Source organism: Salmo trutta, chromosome 33, assembly GCF_901001165.1.
Source record: "Salmo trutta chromosome 33, fSalTru1.1, whole genome shotgun sequence".
Taxonomy (NCBI): domain Eukaryota; kingdom Metazoa; phylum Chordata; class Actinopteri; order Salmoniformes; family Salmonidae; genus Salmo; species Salmo trutta.
In genome coordinates, this window is record NC_042989.1 from 20,120,838 (window position 1) to 20,146,406 (window position 25,569).

At 45.7% G+C, this 25,569-nt stretch overlaps 2 protein-coding genes across 8 annotated transcripts in view; one reads left to right on the forward strand and one right to left on the reverse strand.

Moving 5' to 3' along the window:
- Window positions 1–13,324, forward strand: part of ttll5 (tubulin tyrosine ligase-like family, member 5) — a 100,797-nt gene extending 87,473 nt beyond the window's left edge. For 6 of the 7 annotated variants that reach the window (XM_029730223.1, XM_029730226.1, XM_029730228.1 and 3 more), the window contains one exon: window positions 1,460–3,974. In XM_029730223.1, coding sequence (XP_029586083.1) covers window positions 1,460–1,512 — 53 coding nt within the window. In that variant the 3' untranslated portion in view covers window positions 1,513–3,974. Of the gene's footprint in view, window positions 1–1,459; window positions 3,975–13,022 lie in introns of those variants that run through there. The other variant, XM_029730227.1, reaches the window with a different exon arrangement.
- On the reverse strand, window positions 3,746–20,904 carry LOC115172613 (transforming growth factor beta-3 proprotein). Its single transcript, XM_029730230.1, has 7 exons — window positions 20,079–20,904; window positions 11,279–11,442; window positions 9,626–9,755; window positions 9,355–9,462; window positions 6,353–6,521; window positions 5,582–5,735; window positions 3,746–4,870 (listed from the first exon to the last, which is right to left on the reverse strand). The coding sequence occupies exons 1-7, from the start codon at window positions 20,422–20,424 to the stop codon at window positions 4,712–4,714; spliced, it is 1,230 nt and encodes a 409-aa protein (XP_029586090.1). The 5' UTR covers window positions 20,425–20,904; the 3' UTR covers window positions 3,746–4,711.
- Between the last annotated feature and the right edge of the window lie 4,665 nt (window positions 20,905–25,569).

The following is a 25,569-nucleotide window of genomic DNA, read 5'->3' on the forward strand; positions in this document are numbered from 1 at the left end:
TGCGTACCATTGTTCAGAAAGATGAACATGGTACCTTCAGGCGTTTGGAAATTGCTCCCAAGGATGAACCAGACTTGTGGAGGTTTACAATTTTTTTTGAGGTCTTGGCTGATTTCTTTTGATTTTCCCATGATGTGAAGCAAAGAGGCACTGAGTTTGAAGCTAGGCCTTGAAATATATCCACAGGTACACCTCCAATTGACTCAAATTATGTCAATTAGCCTATCAGAAGCTTCTAAAGCCATGACATCATTTTCTGGAATTTTCCAAGCTGTTTAAAGGCACAGTCAACTGAGTGTATGTAAACTTCTGACCCACTGGAATTGTGATACAGTGAAATAATCTGTCTGTAAACAATTGTTGGAAAAATGACTTGTGTCATGCACAAAGTAGATGTCCTAACCGACTTTGTGGAGTGGTTGAAAAATGAGTTTTAATGACTCCAACCAGCGTACAAACTGTTCCTGTAGACTTTCAGTTTTTTTTTTTTTTTTTTTAAACCGGTAAGTTGACTGGCAACACATTCTCATTTACATCAACAACCTGGGGAATAGTTACAGGGGAGAGGATGAATGAGCCAATTGGAAGCTGGGGATGATTAAGTGATTAAGCCATGATGGTATGAGGGTCAGATTGGAAATTTAGCCAGGACACCAGGGTTAGCACCCCTACTCTTACGACAAGTGCCATGGGATCTTTAGTTACCACAGAGTCAGGGCACCCGTTTAACATCCCATCCGAAAGACGGCACCCTGCACAGGGCAATGACCTCAATCACTGCCCTGGGGCATTGGGATATTGTTTAGACCAGAGGAAAGAGTGCCTCCTACTGGCACTCCAACACTGCTTCCAGCAGCATCTGGTCTCCCATCCAGGACCAACCCTGCTTAACTTGAGGCAAGCCAGCAGTGGGATGCAGGGTTGTATGCTGCTGGCAGTTATTACGATAACGCTAGTTAGCATATGCACGTGAAACTACCTCTGACTTCCTTCATACTGGACGCAGGGATATAAAAAGTATTTCCATGATGGTATTCTGTTGCAGCTGGCGATATTCATAAAATTCTTATTTTTCACATAAAAATACCACCGAAATGTATTTTCCCAAAATATAATAATACAAAAAAATTGCAGACCCCTTGGACTACCTCTGCAGACCCCCAGTTTGAAAACCCCTGATCTAGCATAATTTTGCAACCATTAGCAAAATAAATTCCATATAGAACTTTTAAAGTTTGGCTCAACTCCTCACACTATTTGTATTTGGCATTGACTCTAAATGCTCTTTTGTGTAAGATACACCAGTCAGCACTAGGGAGTACTTTCTTCCCCAGCTTCTGCCCTGGCCTGCTCCCACAGTAGTACTGCACACTGAAGATTCGGCCTTGAAAGCACAAGATTCGATGTTCACCCCAATGTAGTTATTTTATTCATCTTAGTTATCTTCTGTCCTCTGCAGGTCTTTCTGGGTACAGCAAACTGTTTCAGGGACAGGGGTCCAAGCTCAGATGACAGCGAGATAACCAGAGAAAGGACGGGAGCTATGGCACACCATCTTGCCGACAGAGGTGTCGCTGCATGTGACCACAGGTGCATGCTGGGTAGGAAACAACTTAAGGATCCCACTGCTGTGACTGTATGTCTGACATCACACCAGGCCCTGTTACTGTTTCTATATGAAGGAGACATGCAAGAGGATAGCCTGCCCTTTCAGGAATCCCTGGGCCTGACGCAGGTCGGGATCTGTTGCACAGGCCAAGACTTTCCAGTGGCTTTCTGTATCCCCCCAGCCCCAGCCCCAACTCCATAACCCTATCGCAGCAGTTGTCATCCCTCATTCTCCCCATGCTGTCTGTCTGTCTATGCCATGGAAAGACTTCAGTGACAGACACCCAGCAACAGCTGGTTCCCACCAGAGGCCCCATGGGCACTATCACTGGAGCTCACAGTATAGTCTTAATACATTATAGCAATTACTGTACAGCCAGAGAGATGTGCTTTATCACCCCCTTCTGTCTCATTTTAAAGACATGTTTGCGGTGTAGGGATGTTTGGGTACAAGAGAAACTGCAATTGACCAATATTTTAGAGATTGTCTCAATGATCTTGTTTTACTGAGAAATGAGCAAGTAAAGGAAGTGTTGTCTGGTGAGGCAGGCTTGATGTTGTGCTTGGGAACCAACAATTCTCTCATGAATGAATTTATCAGAGTATCACAAACAGTTGCCAATCCAGTTATTTTTGGTCATTGTTAATGTATACTGAAGGGATTCCTCTCTTTTCATGAAGACTTGTTACATTGGCTAGCAGGACACTTGAATGAGTTGTATTGTTGCCTTTCCAGTTCTCATGTTGGCACTCCCTTGTTTGTCTAGACTCTACAGTAACAGTATATACCAGACTTTTCCCACTATGAACTGTAACGAGGTGTACACCTGTTATACTGCCATTCTTTGTGCGCTCTGGCTTAGTAATGTGCAGTATACTGTTAGACCTGCACAGTAATGTTTTTATCTGGCTTTAACTCCATTGTATGTTACACAATACCTTGCAGTCAGTCGTTTCGGACTGTAATGCAATGACAATGTTGTCCGTTTGTAGTGTGTGTGCTCTTTTACAACCCGAGGGAAAAAGCTATTGAATGTCTGTCTCATGGACCCTGTGCTCAGAGCATGGTGATGAAGGGGCCTACCTATGCAATGCCATCTTTTGTGTAGTAAATGTACTCAACCCTCCTTTCCACAGAGGGTTCTACCTGGAACCCAAAAAGGGTTCTGCTATGGGGACAACCGAAGAACCCTTTTTTCTAAGAGTGTATGCCAGCATGCTGTTATCTCGAGTACAAACTGGGGAAGAACATATGCAGCAGTGGGTTGGGTCATGTATTATTGAAAGGGAATACAGTTAGTAGGTTATTAATAGCCTTTTGCATGTGTCTCCCCAACTGCTGTATTGTGAGGACCAAACAGTGTGGGAACCATCAGTGACCATTTGCAAGCAAGACCATTAATATAAGTAGCAATATGTTTATTATGCTAGTGTCGTCTATATGTACTGTAAATGGTTGCATTGTGTGTGTGTGTGTGTATATATATTTATTTTTTATTTAAAGAAGGTTGTCAATCAAATCAGTTTCCTGCACCTCTGAAAGTGAACTAGGGCCTAGTTCAATCAGATCCAGCGTTAACTGGCGATAGCCGACACCATCATAGCTGATGTTTTGGCAGGCTCGGAGGTGAAATTGCATTGAGCTGTCAAATCGGTGAGCAGCTGCTCTTGTGGTGATTGTCAGAAAGCCAAACCCGTCCCACTCGCGTTAGAAGTTCAGAATGAGAAAGTGTAGGCTACATAGAAATAGTGGCGTTCAAATAGAAATCCTAATTTTGTTTAATGATTTTCAATCAGCCTAATTGAGGTGTAGACTACATCTCACATTCCAGTGTTTGAACTTGTAAACTAGGCTGCATGGGAATCATTTCAATGCGACTCCGTGCAGCCAATGGCAATGTCCACTTTAGGTATAATTACGGGAGCCGTTGTGTATTTGAGCTCTAACGTAGTTCCACCTCCGACACGTCAAAACATCATCTATGCGGATTTTGGCTAAAGAGGATCTGATTGAATCTAGCTCTTTGTCACTAGGATCTTAATATGGATAGCTGTTGAGCTGGGCGTAAATACATAATCATCATTTGTGGGTATCAGTATAAATTATCTAAAGATTTTGAAAGAAAATATACATCTGTTCTTCCAAGACCATTTTTAATTTAAAAAAAAGTGTTTAAGAGTAATAGCAATAAAAACTTTTACAGTTTGATCTAGTGAAGTGTTCACCTAGTGACATACATTGTCTTGTACAACAGAAAAGTCAGCTTCATTTAAGAAAAGAAAATCCAGAAAACATGATTCTGTTGCATAACAGAGGTAAACATAACCATAAAGATACTTTGTTGAATAAAGGTTGTTTTCCAGCATTTTGTATTTTTCCTAAGATTATTAGAGTCCATCAGCATCTGTCCTAGATTAACCAGTGTAGGGAGATGTGGTGCACGCTGCGCTAGTTTCCAGCATGGACAGTCTGTTTGTCCTGTGCGTCAAGGCTTTGTGTCAGCCCTCCATTAAAAAGGATGGTTCTCTTTAGGAAACAAAAGCCTGACAGAGCTTTTGCTTTAGCCCCTTTGATTAATTTGCACTGTAAATCCAGGTTCTCAGTGGGTCTCTCTTTTTGACTGCAACTACTGTATGTCCTTGAGTAGGCAGTGGTCATGGCTAGAACAGCTTACGTCTGTTCTTTTCCTCTGAGCACACAGAGGTTGGCTTTGAATGCCCGTGGTCATATGGCACAAAGCTAAAGGCAGTTCAGAAGGCTGAAATATTGACAACAAAAAAATAAGGGAAAACACTTGACATTGAGAATAATTTTTGTTGTTGTTGTAAAAGGCCAATAAAAAAGTTATGTTGAGATTGCTGGGTCTGGAGTGAGGTTTGAAAGTAATTTGGGCACACAGCCTGGGAATTGTGGGTAGAGTGGTGGGCTGCGTCTCTCTCTGCAGGGCCTCTGTGGGCTCGACTAAGGAGGGGGGAGAGTGTTGAGGGTGGACAGGTGTACTCTTGGTGGTGGGACAGACAGCATGCCACCCTTCGCTTCCCCTCCCTCGGTGTAGTGCCGTGTGTGGCCCTGTCAGATCCCAGTGTGCTGGGCCCGTGGCCCTTAGCTACACTTGCAGGACTTGACGATCATGTTGGAGAGCTGCTCCACCTTGGGGGTGCGGCCCACATAGTAGAGGATGGTGAGGGGCTCCAGGTCCTGAGGCACACAGCAGGGAGAGGCAGACGCCTCAGGGTTCAGGGTGTTGTACAGACTCAGCATCTACGGAGGGATGGAGGAAGGGAGGGGACGTCAGGCCAGGTACAATCACTACAAAAATAATTGTTATTCCCTTTCATTTCATTTGGATGAAAAACAAGTTTGATTTTGAAGTTAGACCTTCAATCAGATCAAGCGTTAACTGGCGATAGGCGACACCCGCATAGCTGCTGTTTTGGCGGTGTCGGAGGTGTAACAGAGTTGGCGCTTTCAAATCGGTGAGCAGCTGCTCTTGATCATTGTTACAAAGCCACACCCGTCACACTCGCATTAGAAGTTCAGAATGAAAAAGTGTAGGCTATATAGAAATAATTAAATCATTCAATGAAAAAATTCAGATTTCGACTCCGTGCAGCCAATTGTAATGTCCACTTTAGGTATAATGCCTGGAGCCACTTGTGGATTTGACAGCACTAACACAGTTCCACCTCCGACAACACCAAAACAACCGTTATGCGGATGTCAGCTAAAGCAGATCTGATTGAATAGAGCCTTAATACTAAGCAATGTGATGATGGGTTGGTATTTGTTCATATTGGCCTGGGAAACCTCAGGCTATCAGATTGTGAGAGTGTGTAGGTGGGTGTTGTCTGTTTAGGTGTGCCAACATACAGTACATGTTTGTAAGTGCCTGCATTCCATTGTGTCATTTAGTGGTAATAATACTTAACACAGGGTAATGAGTGCATTACTGGTGTACAAGCCGTGTCTCACCGAGCTGTGTGTGGTGTCTGCGCTCCTTAAGTAAGGGCAGGGCCCGGAGCAGAAGTTGGCATAGTATCCCTTAGGCTCGTGGATCCACCTCCAGCCCAGGTGCTGGCGGAAGTCAATGTAGAGGGGTCGTACACAGCAGTTCTCCTCATAGTTACTACAGTAGGCAGGAGAGAGAGATCTTTATGAAGCAATGAAATACTTCACCTGAAGGAGAAATGCTTTATTTCTAGGTTGCGTACATTTCACTACATGCATGCAGTCTGACTGAGCCCTAAGAAGACCACAAATTCCACAGATGTGTGTGTGTCCTCATTTCCCTCTTGGAGGCAGCCCAGGTGTCTTACTGTTGTCAGTGAGACTGACAGAGAGATTCCAGAGTGGAGAAGAGGGGACCGCATGTAAGAGAGGGGAGGGAGGTAGCTGTCGTACAGGGACAAATCTTGACTTGTATCAGGTTGCTAATGCCTCTGCCATGCTATCTGACGGCAAATTAACCAGCTTATTCCTACGCTCCTCTGCCAAGTGAATTACAAACGAGAGAAGCCACCATTACCATTTGAGATCCAACTTGACCTACTGTGTTGCTTACAGGAGTAACCAGGGGCTATTTATCTATTGGACAAAAATGTGGCTACTCATCCTGCAGTACGTTTTCATCTAAATATATGACATGCACTCAAATCGTTGTTTTTTTCAGCTATGATTTCACAGGTTGATTTTGCACAGCAACTTAGTGATTGAATAAGAAGAGTGAGGTGGTTAGTTACGAACGAGAAGCAGTAGTTGGTGTCCAGGGCTCTCTTGCGTCTGCGGGATGAGGACTGGGTGTCTATCCTATGAGGGGGCAGCATCATGAGGATGAGATGAGGAAAGAGCTGCTCCTTCTGCTTCTTCAGTCTGCCCAGGTCCCAGCGGCTCTCATCGTAGTCACCCTCCACACCTACAGGAGGAAGACACAGGGACATCAGGCGTTAGTACAGAGGTGTCATTAGCGGATGGAACTACGTAGACCAAGACCATTCGATAGGGAAAAAAAGGCACAGATTTGGTAAATCAAGCTGAAGTGCAGTCCTAGTCCATTAGAAAACAAAGTTCAGGTCAATTCAAATGTAGACCCAAGTATTTCAACAGAAATGTTTTGCTAGCACAGACTGGAATATGTTCCGGGTTTCCTCCGATGGCATTGAGGAGTACACCTACCAGACGAGCTAAAGTACTTCTATGCTCGCGTCGAGGCAAATAACACTGAAACATGCGTGAGCACACCAGCTGTACCGGAAGACTGTGTGATCACGCTCTCCGCAGCCAATGTGAGTAAGACCTTTAAACAGGTCAACATTCAAAAGGCCGCAGGACCAGACGGATTACCAAGACGTGTACTGCGAGCATGCGCTGACCAACTGGCAAGTGTCTTCACTGACATTTTCAATCTCTCCCTGTCCGAGTCTGTAATACCAACATGTTTTAAGCAGACCACCATAGTGCCTGTGCCCAAGAACACTAAGGTAACCTGCCTAAATGACTACCGACCCGTATCACTCACGTCTGTAGCCATGAAGTGTGTTGAAAGGCTGGTCATGGCTCACATCAACACCGTTATCCCAGAAACCCTAGACCCACTCCAATTGGCATACCGCCCCAACAGATCCACAGATGATGCAATCTCTATTGCACTCCACACTGCCCTTTCCCACCTGGACAAAAGGAACACCTATGTGAAAATGCTATTCATTGACTACAGCTCAGCGTTCAACACCATAGTGCCCTCAAAGCTCATCAATAAGCTAAGGACTCTGGGACTAAACACCTGCCTCTGCAACTGGATCTTGGACTTCCTGATGGGCCGCCCCCAGGTGGTAAGGGTAGGTAACAACACATCCGCCACGCTGGTCCTCAACACAAGCCCCTCAGGGGTGCGTGCTTAGTCCCCTCCTGTACTCCCTGTTATGACTGCACGGCCGGGCACGACTCGAACATCATCATTCAGTTTGCCGACGACAGTGGTAGGCCTGATCACAGACAATGACGAGACAGCCTATAGGGAAGAGGTCAGAGACCTGACCCTGTGGTACCAGGACAACAACCTGTCTGTCAACGTGATCAAGGCAAAGGAGATAATTGTGGACTACAGGAAAAAGAGGACCAAGCATGCCCCCATTCTCATCGATGAGGCTGCAGTGGAGCAGGTTGAGAGCTTCAAGTTCCTTGGTGTCCACTTCACCAACAAACATGGTCCAATCCCACCAAGACAGTCGTGAAGAGGGCAAGACAAAACCTATTCCTCCTCTGGAGACTGCAAAGATTTGGCATGTGTCTTCAGATCCTCAAAAGGTTCTACAGCTGCACCATCGAGAGCATCCTGACTGGTTGCATCACTGCCTGGTATGGCAACTGCTCGGCCTCCGACCGTAAGGCACTACAGAGGGTAGTGCGAACGGCCCAGTACATCACTGGGGCCAAGCTTCCTGCTATCCAGGAACTCTATACCAGGCTGTGTCAGAGGAAGGCCCTAAAAATTGTCAAAGACTCTAGCCACCCTAGTAATACACTTTTCTCTGCTACCGTACGGCAAGCGGTACCGGAGCACCAAGTCTAAGTCCAAGAGGCTTCTAAACAGCTTCTACCCACAAGCCATGCAACTCCTGAACACCTAATCAAATGGCTACCCAGACTATTTGCATTGCCCCCCCCCCTCTCGCTTTTACTCCGTTGCTACTCTCTGTTATCATCTATGCATAGTCACTTTAATAACTCTACCTACATGTACATATTATCTCAACGAACCGGTGCCCCCGCACATTGACTCTGTACCGGTACCCCCCGTATATAGTATCGCTATTGTCATTTTACTGCTGCTCTTTAATTACTTGTTAGTTTTAATTCTTATTCTTATGTGTTTTTTTTAAACTGCATTGTTAGCTAGGGGCTCGTAAGTAAGAATTTCACTGTAAGGTCTACACCTGTTGTATTCGGCGCATGTGACTAATAAAATTTGATTTGATTTGAGAACCCTGCCCCTCAGCTCAGGAATGGGGTATGTCTGAGTCAGTTATACAGAATTAGAATTCACCACTGCTGTTTTTGTCATAGTACTTTCTGTAATGTCTTAAAAGCATTGTCTCCACTGGTAAGAGGCTGGACTTTAGGCATCACCTACTCAGCCCCACTCCTCCTCCTCTCTCTGCTCTCACTCTTCCTCCTCCACCAGTCAGAGCTGATCCCTCTGTCTTCCCCCTGGGTTAGTGTCTGCTCATCCAATCTGCCCCTGATAGCAAAAGCAGTAGAGATCTCAGGAGAGACCTTGCCGGTGGATTTGGAGCCCCTCTTTAATTCGGGGCCAAGCGTCTGAGTGCCGTGGTAGCACATTCTTTGTGGCCAAGCCAGTCAGGGGAGCGTTCCCAGGACCAGGGACCCGGAGGCCCGAATGCTAAGTGAGATACCAGACCAATTGTATTCCCATGATCTGTCGCTCTCTCCCTCTTTCTCTCCTCTTTCTTTCCTCTCTAGTCCTTTTGTCTCATCTCTTTTCCTTTCTCTCTCCCTCTGCCTTTCTCACTCCCTTTCTCTCACCTCATTCTCTCTCTGAGAGGAAAACCATCATCTTCACAAAAGAAAGCCATATAAGTATCAACCATTGAGGCCCATGTTCACTGGTCTTTTTCTAAATCAGAGCTCATATGGATAGAAAGAGGGGCTGTGATGAGCAGTGGAAAAGCCAAAAAGGAGGAATCAAATGGTTGGTTTCTTAAATGCAGCACCTCATATCATTTTACCTTTGAACTTGACTTGTAGCACCTCATTGACGTTTTCAATAATGTCACCGTTGGTGTTGAAGGTGTGGCAGGGGCAGTGCACACTGATCTCCAGGCCCAGGTTGGTCTCTGAGGGGAAGAAGAGAGCAAGGCAATATGAGGAAGTGGTATTTTCCTTGAGACCATTTTCCTTTGTCCAAATGAAATTGAGTTTCCAAATACCTTTTGGCTCGTGCTTTGATATGCAACACATGGTATGAGACCGGGAACATTAGGGCTTTGGCCCACTCACCTCGGTACATAAGCCATTCCCTGACTGTGTCTGTGACATCGAAGGAGACCCACTCTGGCGTTCCTTTGGTCAGGACGTTCTTGCCCCCGATGTAGCGCTGCTTAGCTATGTGGTCGTCTGGCCGCAGGATCTGCCAGCCAGAGGTAAGAGAGTGACCCAGCTGCATATACTCTCTCTCCCACACACACCCACACACACCAGACGGCAACCCAGCCAGCGCTGTCTGAGCCAGACGCTGCAGGATGCCCTGGGCCAAACGTCTTCTCCTCATGGAAAATGTGACTCCCTGTGTTGATATCCCCATTTTGCAAGTTAATGCCTGTGTGTAGCCCTACTGCCAATGAAGAACCTGGCTGTCCCTCCATTTGCACTTCAAACTTCAATTGGGCTCTCAACATTTTTGGTTTCCTAACACTGGTCTAGTCAGGATGAGGCACTGCAAATGTTGCTAGAGCCGCCATTGCTTCAGATCTCTGAGTGTCTCTGATTATGTGCTGTATACCAGCATGGACGTATACTTTGTCTCAAATTGCCGAACTAAGGGCTGGATTCAATCCATATCGCGAAAGATCCGCGTTATAGCTAGATTGAAATGTAAATGCAACATAGCCATGGGAAGTAGGGGTGCTGAGAGTGCTGCAGCACCCCTTGATAATAAATAAATAAATAATAATAGTAATTTTAAAAAACGGTAAACACTACATATGTCCGTTCAATTGGAAATTACTTTTACATTTTAAGCGGCGATCTTTCGTGATACGGATTGAATCCAGCCCTAAGGCATAGGATTTAGGGATCCACACTTTAAATAACGCCTAAGCTTTCTGTGAACGATAAGTGTTATCTCCAGAAAGAGGCCAGTGAAGTGGGGGGCTCAGCACCACAGCAGGCTAGATAAACAGGTTCCTGAACATTGTCAGTTTCTAATCCGGCTTCCTGTGGGAACAGGGGACCCAGCAAGAGAGCACGGCCAGCACCAGGGCCTGCCAATCAGCTCCCGACTAATGTGTGGGGGCGAGCAGCTCTATTTACTCCCCCAGTGCAGCGGCTGACCCTGCCTCTATCTCCTCTGGGCTCCTGGAAACAATCTGGGGACCTGACAGCCAGTCTGAGCTGAGCTTGGCCCTGGCCAGAGAGTAGCCTGCCTCCGAGGCGGTATGCAGGCTGGAGACGCTCGTCTCCCTGGCAGGAAATGTTGGAACCTGATCATAGCTCCCAGTCTCTCACGGGAGATTAATGAGGAAACAAAAATACATCCCATCCACCCCACCCACATACAATCCACGGACACACACACACACACACACACCACTCAGAAACACATACACACCTCCTAAAATATACAAATACAGGTGCAGATGTCTGAATCTCTTGTTGAAAACATCTAACTGAAAAAAAGGGTGGTTGGACAAAAGCTCTGAGATTGACAGCTGTGAAAGGAGCGATTGCAAAATGGTAATCTAGAGTTTCTCAGAGTCTGCTGTAGCACGCTCTGAATTGTGTGCAAATGTACTTGACTTGAGGCACATGGAATAATGATAATCACTTAAAGACAGGGGGAGTTAGGGGCCCTGATATAAATGTTTTCTTCTTTCCATGTAGACTGACTTCACTGTCCCATGTGTATTGAGACATTTTATTACGTTCACACACCTGGTAGAGCTCAATCCGTTGCTCGTTCCTCTTGGCACTAGAGTTGGGGACACGAAGGGCTCGGAACTCGGCTCTGAAGAGGTTGGTGGAGTTCTTCTCCATGACAGAAACGTTGAAGCGGAATACCTTGGAAGTGATGCCCTTGGGGCAGTAGGGAAGGTCATCTGCAGGGCAGGACACAGAGACAAAGTGACTCACCTTAAAACACAACTCTAATGATGCCATCCTCACTGCTTCCACACAGCAGGACTATGACAAAAGTCTTCACTCTTGGTACACAGCGTAAGCTCTGTTTTTAAATTAAATAATTGTTCAGTTTATCTCTATATCTTCTGTATTTCATAGTTCGACATTCCAAACGAATGTCCTTTAAAACAGAAAAAATACACTTAACCATTCTCCAACTATTGCCAGTGAATAAAATGAAGCCTTGGGCCATCTGTTTATGCTTTGTGCAGTCCGAGTTAGCAACAAGTTGAAGTCATGAAATGAAAACCAAATGTCCCATGTGTTGGTGGAACTGAACAGGCTGGGCTGAGATGGCAGTGTGCTCCTCCTCCCTGCCTCCTGCTCCAGAGCTCGTTCAGAAGCCAAGCGTTCCCTAGAACAACCAACCAGTTTAGCTCAGTTCAGCTCACAACATGTGCAATCACATGCAGGTAGATACAGAACACTAGCTCAATCAATGTGTTGTTTGTAAGGGAGAGAGTCCTTCAGTGGACTGTTTGTCAGGGGGGGCTGATTGTATAACTGAGAGAAACACCTTAAGGTTCTTTTAACCATCAATTGGAAGGGGTACCAGTCCTGTCAACCTGTGTGGTGTGGTTGTGTAAGGCAGACCGTGAACCCAGCTACAGTAGTACAGTACAGTAGTTATAGTAACAGCCACAGAACACTTCTCGATGGGCCCCTTCTGAAATACTTCCTGTTGCACTGCCCAGTCAAGGAAGCTTTTATTTTTTTCCAACCCTAATACCATTGAATCGTTTATTATTTTAACAGGCCGAGCGCATGCAGCGCTGAGCAAAACAAGCACACGGCAAGCATTTTACGAGCCAAGTGGAAACACTCATTTACAGCCAAGCCATTGCTAATTTATAACCCCAAGCCTGAGCTTTAATAGAGACCCTGTGATTCACTGGTGATGGTTAACAAGGATATCGCACCTTTGGTTGACATGAATCTAGATATGTTTATAACAATGGAGAAGGATGTTTTTGTATAATGCATTGTGAGCTCACACATCTACCTAAACTTCCTATGATCCATAATCCTATTTCACAGCTGTTTAGCCATTCTCTCATATTTCCATGGACTATTTTATTTTTAAGTCCCCCTATTTATATGTGACCTTTTCAGTCTTTAGACTCTTCACCCCTAGTCAAATATCTGTCCTGTGCTTGCTCACAATCTATAAGGGCTCAATAGCCCAGTACTCCCTTGGCCTGTCTCACTATCCCCCTTCTCTCTCTCTCATCTCTCTTGTCCCTCTGCCTCCCCCACAGAAGGTGGAAAGGCCCACTTCAAGAGGAGATTTGAAATTCTAATCAAGTCTTTGGTTTCCTTTTGGATTACCTCATTTTTCCCATTGCAATGGTTTTAGGTGGATTTCACATTATGGCTTATTATTGCCAAGGGTCTGAAGGTAATTTGTTCCATGGCTGTGAGTGTAAGAGATTGCCAGCATAATTAGAGTGAAATACACAGCAGACTAATTTACAGTCTCTTTTCTCTCCATTATCAGATCTGGTTCTAAGGCCAGCAGCGTGAGCATGCTGACATCAGCGGGATCTTGACCTGAACCTTATCTGAAGCAACCAAAACATGTCCCAAAGAGCTTCTATGGCCCCTCAAAATAGTTTATTTGTCAATGCGACAAACTTTTATTATATTGTAGTCCTTCCCATTTCTCAAGGTTGTTAACCTTTCTTTTGAGATTCATTGTGAATATGCTGAAAATAGTCAGTTTTGTGGTGAAAGAAAGCTGTCCAAATTTGGCTTTGTTTGCAAATATAATACATGTAATAAATCCTGTGTGTAATGGCACAAACAGGTATCGCAGTTACGTACTACACACTAAGCACTATGTAAAATTGTGTATCTACACGGTAACTACTATGTAATTACAAGGTTTTCATGGCATTTCATATGAAGTGGTACAAATACCTCTCCCACTTTTCCGAAGGGACTGAAAATGGGGTCCTGCTTTTTGTAACCTTTCTCTTATGTGGCAGTGTGTCTGCAATGACTTCCATGGACTGTGGGGCTGAGGAGTACCCCTGCACATTGAATAAGGTACTGGCACTGACCTGTATATACTTCCATTCTGGTGTTCTTTAACGCTCATCGTAGGTTTTTATTCTTGCTTTTATTTGTTGTGATATTTCCTATTATTATCTATATTATTACTATCTTTATTATCTATATTTATTATGATCTATATTATTATTGTTATTATCACTGCATTGTTTGGAAAGAGCTCTCAAGGTAAGAATTTCACTGTACTGTTTTACACCTGTTGTATCCTGTGCACGTGGCGAATAAACTTTGAAACTTGAAAGCAGAGTATTTGTAGTCAAAATGTTGAGCAGTTGACCAGATATTCATGTTCTAGATCAATAACCTGCCTGGTCAATAGAATAATTTTAGGCGAGGGTTACAATAGTAGTGAAATCTTCCACACAGGAGCATCGAGGGACAGAATAGCTCTGTTCTAAAGCTTCTCATAAAGCTTCCACCCTAGACAGACACTGGTCCCCCTCCGCCCCCTTCCCCCTCCGCCCTCACCTCATTGCTTCCTGTGTCTGGGATGCCCCACCATGCTAGCTCCTCTCCTCTCCCTGCCCTGGTAGGTGACATCACACAGAAGCTCCCATCAAACACTCCCAGCAATCAGCATGTTCCCAGTGCCCAAAGGGCCGGCCGTGATGTCAGTCTCGCCAAAGCTATGTGAAGGTAAACAAAGGAAATGGGAAGCACAGAAAGCAGGTGCTGGCCAGCTGCTGAGGAGTCTGGACCTCGTTTACCAGTGAAAAATGGCAACGGCGCTGCAAAAGCTGGTATTCTAATGTCTAATAACTAATGTTATTAGACTAATCTGGCTTATCCAGAAGGCCACACATATGGCATTTTTTCAACTTACAGTTTTATCTTTATCTAACATGTCAATAAAATAATTTAGCTATCTCCAGATGAATAAACGTTATAATTTGAGCAGTAAATTCTAATCCAATTACAATTCACACTTTTGCGAAACAAATTACTACATATGAATGAATGGTCATAATCAATAAAAACATACCTGCCATGATCACCTGTCTGTGCTACTGTCATTTAAACAACACTCTAGTGTGGACCAAGCCATTCCTCAGACCAAGCCATTCCTCAGACCAAGACATTTCCAGTACTCCTGTCCTGAGTAAGTCTCTACACATGGAGCCCTGTGGCTGACTGTTAAGATGAGATAATGTGATGGAGTTCTCTGCTGAAGTAAGACAGCTTTTTTCCACTTGATCAAGGATGGGGGATGGGGGGGGCTGTCTTTCGGAATGGACCAGAGAAGTCTGTTTGCTTGGGATGACGTCACCTTTCTACAATTCCATATATCAGGAACACTGCTGTTCTCAGCTCCGGCACACATCTTCTTCCCTCCCAATGCTGAATCAATGACTGCCGTATGCCAAAACACTCACTGCATGCTTTTCTTCTAAATAAACCTGGCTCTGCCTAATTTGCAGCAATGAGAGCCAATACGTGGTATTCTTAGATGGTTCAGTGGTAGTCTTTGGACAGACTTACTATGCCAAATGTCAACATAAAGACAGTGAATGAGTGCTAATATATGTGGAGGAGTGAGTACAACTGGAGTTCAGTACCCAAACCAAACCTAGGACTGGGTGCTGTGGATTATGGAGAAGCTTGGACCTTGTGGCGTTAGTTTGGCTCCTCTACCAGTGTTCACCAAATGGCTCCCATCTGCACTTGTCTTATCCACAGCTTTACTGGAAAACACTGTTTATATTCAGAGACACCTAACTAATGGTACCATGAGTATTTTGGCAAATTACTCTAGTTATTAAAGCATATGAGTCTGGGAGGAAAAGTCTCTTCGTCTTACACTCAGCCCTGTAACTGAGTAATAAAAAGAGTGAAAAAGCACCAATCTGACAATAATCCAAGACATTCCCACCTTCCAAAAAGAGTGTATGTAAAACCCATTAGACTATGGAAATGGAATGAAAATATGTCTTGCTGTATTACTGTGGTGATAGACATTACGCTCACTGATACTGAAACAGGCCCTACTTCTTATGAAAATTACATAATGGAAAGTGAAGGGAAGAGAAAGGTGATTATTCATCAACACTGCAGGCCTTGTTATTGAGGGGACAACACTCTCCCTCCCTCCCTTACAGTCTACTCTAGAGGGTGTATCTGGATGTGAACAAAGAACAGGATTAAACAAAGAAAAAACAACAGGGACAGAAAAGTGCATTGTAGGCTACATTTAGGTAAATGTACGAGATTAATGGAATTAGTCTTGTTCAATGGCCAATGAGTGACAACCAGGGCCAGCTCTAGCCTTTGGGGGCCCTAAACAAGATTAGGTTGGGGGCCATGTTATGCCATGTTAATGATATAGTAATCATGGCTGAATACCGACTGGGCATGCAAGGCATGTGCCCTGACCTCCAGAGGGCCCTGATTGATTGGTTGTTAGTCACTCTGACTACAAGTTTAGATAACTGGCTAGACTAATTTACCAATCTAAAAATCATTAGGTGACATGGCTAATTGAGTGACTCTCAGTAACCAGATTTACATCCAACCTTTTTATGTGAGTAAAGTACATGTCGGATAAACATGTAATGACAGGCCCGATGGAAACAACATTTTTCAGTAAACTTTCCAAATGTTGTCAAAACAAAATACGCTAGACGAGGTGAGATCTTTTTGGGTCTGTAAAATGAATTATGCGATAAATGTTGGTTGAAACGCTTTTATGCGCAAATATTTATATAATAGGGTGGCAGGTAGCCTAGTGGTTAGAATGTTGGACTAGTAACCGAAAGGTTGCAAGATTGAATCCCTGAGCTGACAAGGTAAAAATCTGTTGTTCTGGCCCTGAACAAGGCAGTTAACCCACTGTTCCTAGGCCGTCATTGAAAATAAGAATTTGTTCTTAACTGACTTGCATAGTTAAATAAAGGAAAAATAAAAATGAATAATAACCATCATATGGAAGTAAACTTGGAGTCACGCGATGACATGTTGTGTGGTCCTCCCACTACAACTTGTTGGGAAGGCATGCAGTTTATTAAACTACAGAGTTATGATGAACTTCGCAGGGTGGTGAAAGTGCAATGTGATGAGCTTGATGCTCCTGTCTAATAAATATCTAGGGTCTTATCCTGGTGACCTGATAATCAATGCTTAGCTGCCGTTTGAAAAATAAAAATAATCTCACTCTTTTGTCAATATAATCTCATCATGTAGTCTATACGTGTACTCTAGCCAACAGTGTGCAGATAGCTCTGTTGGCTAGAGCGCACGTGAAAATACCAGAGAGGCACATGCTATATGATGTTATTTTTTTAATGTACACTACATCATCACACACAGCCTTTTATCTGCAAAAAGTCCATTTGATGGGAACACATCTCTGGTGGGATACATTGTTTTTATGCCGATCTTAGAATATTTAAAAAATCTGCATTAAAAACAATATATCCCACCAGAGATGTGTTTCCATCAAATTAACTCTCAACTGTTAGTTGAGAACCCGACCCTGACTGAGTCACTAATATATATATATATCTATATATCTATATATCTATATATATATATATATATATATATATATATATATATATATATATATATATATATATATATATATATATATATATTTATTTTTTTTATAAATAAAATAAAAGTTGGTCGGGGCCCCCTAGCAGCCGTGGGCCCTAAGCGACCACTTATGTCACTTATGCCTGGAGCCAGCCGTTGTGACAACTGTGGCCACTATGCCCTGTTTATTTACTTTGATCATGACAGTGTCATGACAGAGTGATGTGACTAGGGCTCCTGGCTATAATGCAGCCCAGAGCCCACGCACCAGACCTCTGTTTGTTTTGTGGCCTCTGGATACCTCTGACCAAGATGGTTGTAGTAGTGACTATTTTGAGAGTCAGAAGCACTCAGGAAACAGATTTGACACGGGGGGCTTGAGCTGTTGCCAGAGGAAGCTCTGTTCAATGTCATTGAATAGCTTTAAACACCTGTTGATTATAAAGAAGTAACATGATGCAATGATCCAGCATCTGAACAGTGAATAGACCTCCAAGTCTTCCACTTAGTAAACAATTCCCCTCCAGACAATACACTGCAAAAGAGGGAGATGGTCCAATGAACTTCACTCCGATTAGACTGGAACAATCAATTGTGGTCTATTTATACAGGAAATGACTACTAGGATGAGCAAGGCAATTTTGTTCTAGTGCACAAGCCAATTTGCAGCTGAATTAGCTGCGTTTGAACTTCTAAATAGTGCTAATAAAGAAAACAGTGGTGAGGTGAAAACAATGCATGATGAAACAATGCTCTTAGAATCCCAAAAGTTTTGGGAACAAATAATATCTGGAGTTGGGAAAAAACTGTAATTGGTGCAGTGGTTGAAGGGATGCTAAAATCGCTAGAGTGCCTGAAAAAAGTGTTCCAATGGAATGTCTCAGACGGTCGTGTGCTGGGTCAGCTATTGGGAGTTCCCATGGCTTTTACGTGAGGTATGAGGGAGGAATGGCGCTCACGCCAATTAGACTGTTTGCTTTGCCCTCTCCGTTTGTCGCGCTCTTTCCACTGCGCAGAGATGCGACCGTGCGTTAACGTTATGTCGGTCAATTCCTCTGTAGGCGGAGCAAGGGTGTTTTTGCGTTATTTCGTGCGTTATTTCATTAGTACAATTTGTTAACGTTGTCTCCACGTTTTTACAGTAGGTATTAGCCTATGCTGCAGATCTACGGGTGCTTTTATAGATCAATTCAGCTGGAAATGGAACATATGGCAGTTGTATGAATGCCATAAAATAAATCACAGACACTGCTTGCATTGCACACTGACAAACTGGACACAGGGGGCTTAACTCTGCAGGGGAGTCAAAGAATGACATTTTGAAAAGGGGAGTAATACATTGGCTATATGGGTTTTCTTCAGTTGTCAATGAAAAAGTTGCTTTAGGCTATACTGATCTTTCATACTACATTTTTATTTATTGGAGAGGTATGCTCCTCTATTAGTTTCAATTATTTATATGGAAAACCACCAGAGATTGATATTACATCTGCATGAGATGTTTGAATGAAATCAACTATATGTAGGCTACTTTCCTGATGCTTTAAGCACTGCATTTGAACATTAAGACACAGAAATTAATAAAGAGGGAGCCAAAGATCAAGATATAGCTTAACCAGAAGAACAAAACCTGTTCCAACCCGACCGACCCTCCTCCTCCCACTGCCCGCTGATGCTGGCCTTCGCAGATTCTGCCATTAAGCTCTTGAAGTTGCCGGTATGAGGCTACACCAGCGGTCAGCAACCTTTTCCATTTGGAGTGCCAAGTTATCGTACCATTTCTACTGATCTGGTGCCAGATTTTTGTGACCAGCCAGAAGCTTGTGCTAGCAAACTTGCAACATTGTATAAAATATTCTGGGCCTTCAAGAGTTTGCTGCGCCAGGGAACTCCAGACAGACACAGCTGTAGGCTATTTGAGCAAGGGATAAGAAGTAATCAGGTAGGCCTTTTTGATGATATTTCCACCGGGCCAGAGCGTGATCCCTTTCATGCTGAGTGGTAATTGAAAGGGAGAGAGATGGAAATATGTTTCAAATAGGCTGTGTTGAGGAACTATTGTCATTATCAATGGATGTAAAAACAGGCTTCGTTTACTTGCCTTTTGAGGCGAAGAAAAAAATGACTTTGAGAAGCTCCACAATGATGGTGAGTTAAGACAATCAGAAATAAAGCATCAGGAAAGTAGCCTAGTATCAGATCCCCAAATGGGCACATTTATAAGCCTACATTTGTGTGCAGGCTGCGTAATCAGGTGCGTGTCCTTACTCAAGATTGACAAGAGTTCCAAACAAAAGACAATTAATAAAATGACAACTCATAAATGGAATGAAATAAACCAAAACTTTTACCCCACAAGTGTAGCCTAGGTTGTGCACTCTGCAAACAACGTGTCCACTCCTACAATGACAACCGTAAGACTGTTATAATTATAATATATTGAATGCATTAACAAAAATGACCGTAACCAAACAAACATTGTAGATTCGAAATGGTCATTAATGGTAAATGGTAATCTGGTGATACTGGTGGGCAATCCCCACAGCCTCTGTCTTTGGATAAGTCTACTCAGACAGGCGTGAATCAGACAGGTGTCTCGTGTGAGATATATATATATATATATATATATATATATATATATATATATATATGCCACTGCTCGACTAAAAAAAATCTCGGTTGACCAACAGCCTATGGAGCAAACAATCGACCAGTTGACTAAATGGGATCAGACCAAATTTGCTACCATTTCACCTATTCCGCCCCAGCCATTACCACGAGCCTGTCCTCCTCAATTAAGGTACCACCAACCTCCTGTGAATAGAAGCCACCGTGGCAACACGATCAGCTGTTGGTAGGATCATGATTTCACAAAACGAACAAAGCGCATGGATAGAAAAGTGGCCTTCATGCGTAAAACGCGTAAAATAGATACATTAACAGCACTTACTGTTTTCTGGTGGTCCATTAATCATATTGAACTTGTAAATCTCTTTGGCGTAATATTCAGTCTCCGTGTTATCCTGTCCACAACTTTGCTGTCTGTCTCTCCCCAACTCCTCGATCAGCTCCTTCGTACTGTTATAGAGCGCCAGCACCTGAAACGGTACCTGATTCGGACCCACTGTCTGCGGCGGGCTGGTCAGTCGAAGTTTACTGAGAATCTGTCCTCGGATTGCCTCTACTCTCTTTTTCTTTATGTGGTCTATGTCCACAGTGGTGCAAGTGGATAGTGACAAAGTCATGGTCACACAGTTCAACAGGAGGAAAAACAGAAGTGCTTTACCCAAATGCATATTTCTATCTGCCCTTGCTTAGCTAATAAGCTGATGAAATATAAGGAAGTATGGTAAAGGGGAAACAGAAAAAAGACAATTATTTGGACTAAATTCCTGATGAAATGTTATCCTCTCTCTCTTTGCATTCAGGAGGTCAATGAGTCCTTTCCCCCGAGGAAACCCATCTTGTCAATATAGGGCTAGTGTCATCTGGGTGCTATCCGGGTGTCCATTCCAAGAATAGTCCAGATCATTGTTGAAAATTATCTTTATCTTATCTGAGACCCCTTTTCACTCAATCTGTCGTCTTTCTATTCTTCCTTCAAATGTTGTGTCACACCCTTGACATCTTCCGTTTTCCCTCGTCATTCGTTCATCATGACAAAATGTACTTTCTCCATTGCATTTTTTTCTTTTCCATCAACGTTTGCTGGTGTAAGGTCAGTGCCGCTCTCCCTCACGCTCCTGTCCTCTTTGCGCAACAGTCTTGTACTCAATGGGCGCGCTGTGATTTCCCTGGTACTTTATAGTAAGTGGTAGTTGTGACGTCTGAGAAGGAGGGACTGCAGATTATCATTCCACAGGGACATTTCTGGGAGCGCATTTCACCCTCTATGATGTCTGTCTATTTGGAGCCATGTATTATAGATACATAAACAACTTGTTTGTGATTGTCCTATACAGTATTTAATCAATGTATACAGATAATAGCCTACGTGGGCACGTCAGGTCACAAAATAGTTTGGATCACACAAGAGCAATGGACATTTTTAAGAAGTGACCGTCTGCCTCCTAGTGGATATAGGAAGCTAATGTGGAAGACATGATCTCCTGCATATGACTTGATATTCAGAGAATAATTTAGTGATATAATGACCCTACTGTAAAATAAATAACTGCCACCCTTAACATAGAGCTCCAGTCAGTTTTATAATGGGTAACTAGCAATAGGCTGGTGCTAAATATCTCAAAAACTAAAAGCTGATTTTTTTTTTGTGACATTTCACTGGCTTAACTGTAAAGGGGTCTTATTTGTGGCTGGTGTAGAGAGTCAGGCACAGGACAGCAGATATGAGTAATCAACGTACTTTTACTCAAAATGTTAAATATACAAAGTAACAAATACACGCAAACCATGACAGACCGAAAATACAATAAACAATCACTCACATAAACCTGTGAGGGAACAGAGGGTTAAATAATGAAACAGTAATTGTGGGAGTGAAATAAGGTGTGTAAAACAAAGACAAAACAAATGAAAAGTGGATCGGCGGTGGCTAGAAGGCCGGTGACGTCGACCGCCGCCCGAACAAGGAGAGGGACCGACTTCGGCGGAAGTCATGACAGTACCCCCCCCCCTTGACGTGCGGCTTCAGCAGCACGCCGACAGGAGGACGAGGCGCAGGGCGATCCGGATGGAGACGGTGAAAATCCCGCAGCAACGAAGGGTCCAGGACGTCCTCCACTGGCACCCAGCATCTCTCCTCCGGACCGTACCCCTCCCACTCCACGAGGTACTGAAGGCCCCTCGCACGACGCCTCGAGTCCAGGATAGCTCAAACAGCATATACGCTGGGGCCCTCTCGATGTCCAGAGGGGGCGGAGGAACCTACCGCACCTCAGCTTCCTGGAGTGGACCAGCCACCACCGGCCTGATGAGAGACACATGAAACGAGGGATTAATACGATAATCTGGGGGAAGCTGTAACCTGTAACCTGTAGCATACCTCGTTCGGTCTCCTCAGGACTTTAAATGGCCCCACAAACCGCGGACCCAGCTTCCGGCAGGGCAGGCGGAGGGGCAGGTTTCGGGTTGAGAGCCAGACCCGGGGGGTGTTCGCACCGGTGACGGTCAGCGCCCTCTTTTTGCCGCCTCACGGCCTGTTGTAGGTGCACATGGGCGGCGTCCCAGGTCTCCTCCGAGCGCTTGAACCATTCGTCCACCGCAGGAGCTTCGATCTGGCTCTGATGCCACGGTGCCAGATCCGGCTGATCCGGCCCCAGTACGCACTGGAAAGGAGAGAGGTTAGTGGAGGAGTGGCGGAGTGAGTTTTGGGCCATCTCTGCCCAGGGGATGAACGCCGCCCACTCCCCCGGCCGGTCCTGGCAATATGACCGCAGAAACCTACCCACATCCTGGTTTACTCTCTCCACCTGCCCGTTACTCTCGGGGTGAAAACCTGAGGTGAGGCTGACCGAGACCCCCAGACGTTCCATGAACGCTCTCCAGAACCTGGACGTAAACTGGGAACCTCTATCAGAGACTATGTCCTCAGGCACGCCGTAGTGCCGGAAGACATGAGTGAACAGGGCCTCCGCAGTCTGTAGGGCTGTAGGGAGACCGGGAAAAGGGAAGAGACGGCAGGACTTAGAAAACTGATCCACAACGACCAGGATCATGGTGCTGCCCTGTGAGGGAGAAAGATCCGTCAGGAAGTCCACCGATAGGTGCGACCACGGCCGTTGGGGAACGGGTAGGGGTTGTAATTTCCCTCTGGGCAGGTGCCTGGGAGCCTTGCACTGGGTGCACACCGAGCAGGAGGAAACATAAACCCTCACGTCCTTGGCCAAGGTGAGCCACCAGTACTTCCCACTAAGGCAACGCACCGTCCGCCCGATGCCAGGATGACCAGAGGAGGGTGACGTATGGGCCCAATAGATCAAATGGTCACGGACAGCAGACGGAACGTACATGCGCCCAGCTGGACACTGGGGGGGAGTGGGCTCTGTGCGTAACGCCTGCTCGATGTCCGCGTCCAGCTCCCACACCACCGATGCCACCAGGCAAGAGGCTGGAAGTATGGGAGTATGATCCATGGACCGCTCCTCTGTGTCATACATCCGGGACAGTGCGTCTGCCTTAGCGTTCTGGGAACCTGGTCTGTAGGATAGAGTGAAAACAAAACGTGTAAAAAACATGGCCCACCTTGCCTGGCGAGGGTTCAGTCTCCTCGCCGCCCGGATATACTCCAGATTGCGGTGGTCAGTCCAGATGAGAAAAGGGTGTTTAGCCCCCTCAAGCCAATGTCTCCACGCCTTCAGAGCCTTGACAACAGCCAACAGCTCCTGGTCCCCCACATCATAGTTTCGCTCCACCGGGCTGAGCTTCTTCGAAAAGAAAGCACAGGGGCGGAGCTTTGGTGGTGTGCCCGAGCGCTGAGAAAGCACGGCTCCTATCCCAACCTCGGACGCGTCCACCTCCACTATGAACGCCAAAGAGGGATCCGGATGAGCCAGCCCGGGAGCCGAGGTAAACAGAGCCTTCAGGTAACCAAAAGCCCTGTCCGCCTCAGTCGACCACTGCAGCCGCACCGGTCCCCCCTTCAGCAGTGAGGTAATGGGAGCTGCTACCTGACCAAAACCCTGGATAAACCTCCGGTAGTAGTTAGCAAACCCTAGAAACCACTGCACTTCCTTTACTGTGGTGGGAGTCGGCCAATTACACACAGCTGAAATGCGGTCACTCTCCATCTCCACCCCTGAAGTGGAAATGCGGTACCCTAGGAAGGAGACGGACTGTTGGAAGGACATTTCTCAGCCTTGACGTACAGGTCATGCTCCAACAGTCGACCAAGCACCCTGCGCACCAGGGACACATGCTCGGCGCGTGTAGCGGAGTATATCAGAATGTCATCGATATACACCACTACACCCTGCCCGGGCAGGTCCCGGAAAATCTTGTCAACAAAGGCCTGAAAGACTGATGGAGCATTCATCAATCCATACGGCATGACGAGGTACTCATAGTGCCCTGAGGTGGTACTAAATGCCGTCTTCCACTCGTCCCCCTCCCGGATACGCACCAGGTCGTAGGCGCTCCTGAGATCCAATTTTGTGAAGAAGCGCGCCCCGTGCATTGACTCGATCGCACTGGCGATGAGAGGCAGCGGGTAGCTATACCCCACTGTGATCTGATTGATCCCTCGATAGTCAATACACGGGCGCAGACCCCCATCCTTCTTCTTCACAAAAAAGAAACTCGAGGAGGCATGTGAAGTGGAGGGCCGACTGTATCCCTGCCCCAGGGATTCAGAGACATATGTTTCCATAGCCGCCGTCTCCTCCTGTGACAGAGGATACACGTGACTCCTGGGAAGTGCAGCGTCTACCAGGAGATTTATCTCACAATCCCCCAGTTGATGGGGTGGTAATTTAGTCACCCTCTTCTTACAGAAGACGAGAGCCAAATCGGCATATTCTGGGGAGATGTGCACGGTGGTGACCTGGTCTGGACTTTCCACCGTAGTCGCACCGATGGAAACCCCCACACACCTCCCTGAGCACTCTCGTGACCACCCCTTGAGAGCCCTCTGTTGCCACGAAATAGTGGGGTTATGACAGGCCAACCAGGGTAGGCCCAGCACCACGGGAAACGCAGGATAATCAATAAGGAAGAGACTGATTCTCTCCTTGTGACCCTCCTGCGTAACCATGTCAAGTGGAGCGGTGGCCTCCCGAATCAGCCCTGACCCTAATGGTCGACTATCTAGGGGGTGCACATGGAAGGGCATATCCACAGGAACAAGGGGAATCCCAAACCTACGAGCAAATGAACGGTCAATAAAATTCCCAGCTGCGCCTGAATCTACTAGCGCCTTATGCTGGGAATGTGGGGAAAACTCAGGAAATGAAATAAACACATATACATGTGAGCAACAGGGGGCTCTGGGTGAGCCTGGTGCTGACTCACCTGGGGTGACACGATAGTGCCCTGCCTGCTGCCTCGACTCCCTGAGGAACCCCCCCAGCACCGACCAGCAGTGTGCCCTCTGCGGCCACAGATGGTGCAGGGAATGGCGGGCAGTCAGCAGGTTGTCCAGCCGGATGGGCATGTCCACCAGCTGGTCCAATGTGAGAGTGGTGTCTCGGCAAGCCAACTCCCGACGGACGTCCTCGCGCAGACTGCACCTGTAGTGATCGATTAGGGACCTGTCATTCCATCCCGCGCTGGCGGCGAGGGTCCGGAAGTCCAAGGCGAAATCCTGCGCACTCCTTGTCCCCTGCCTCAGGTGGAACAGACGTTCACCCTCTGCTCGACCCTCAGGCGGGTGGTCGAACACTGCCCGAAAGCGGCTGGTGAACTCTGCGTAATGATCCAATTTCCTGGAGTCTTTGAAGAAAGAAACCACATGGACAAACTGGTAAACAACTTAGTTCCAGAAA

Bases quoted from the DNA above. Each gene is read 5' to 3' on its own strand.
- LOC115172613 (XM_029730230.1), bottom strand. From the start codon at position 20,424: ATGCATTTGGGTAAAGCACTTCTGTTTTTCCTCCTGTTGAACTGTGTG. The intron at 9,463-9,625 runs GTGAGTGGGCCA...TCTTCCCCTCAG, and splicing joins GGAATGGCTTATGTACCGAG to AGACCAACCTGGGCCTGGAG. The intron at 6,522-9,354 runs GTAAAATGATAT...TTCCTCCTGTAG, and splicing joins GCTACAAGTCAAGTTCAAAG to GTGTGGAGGGTGACTACGAT.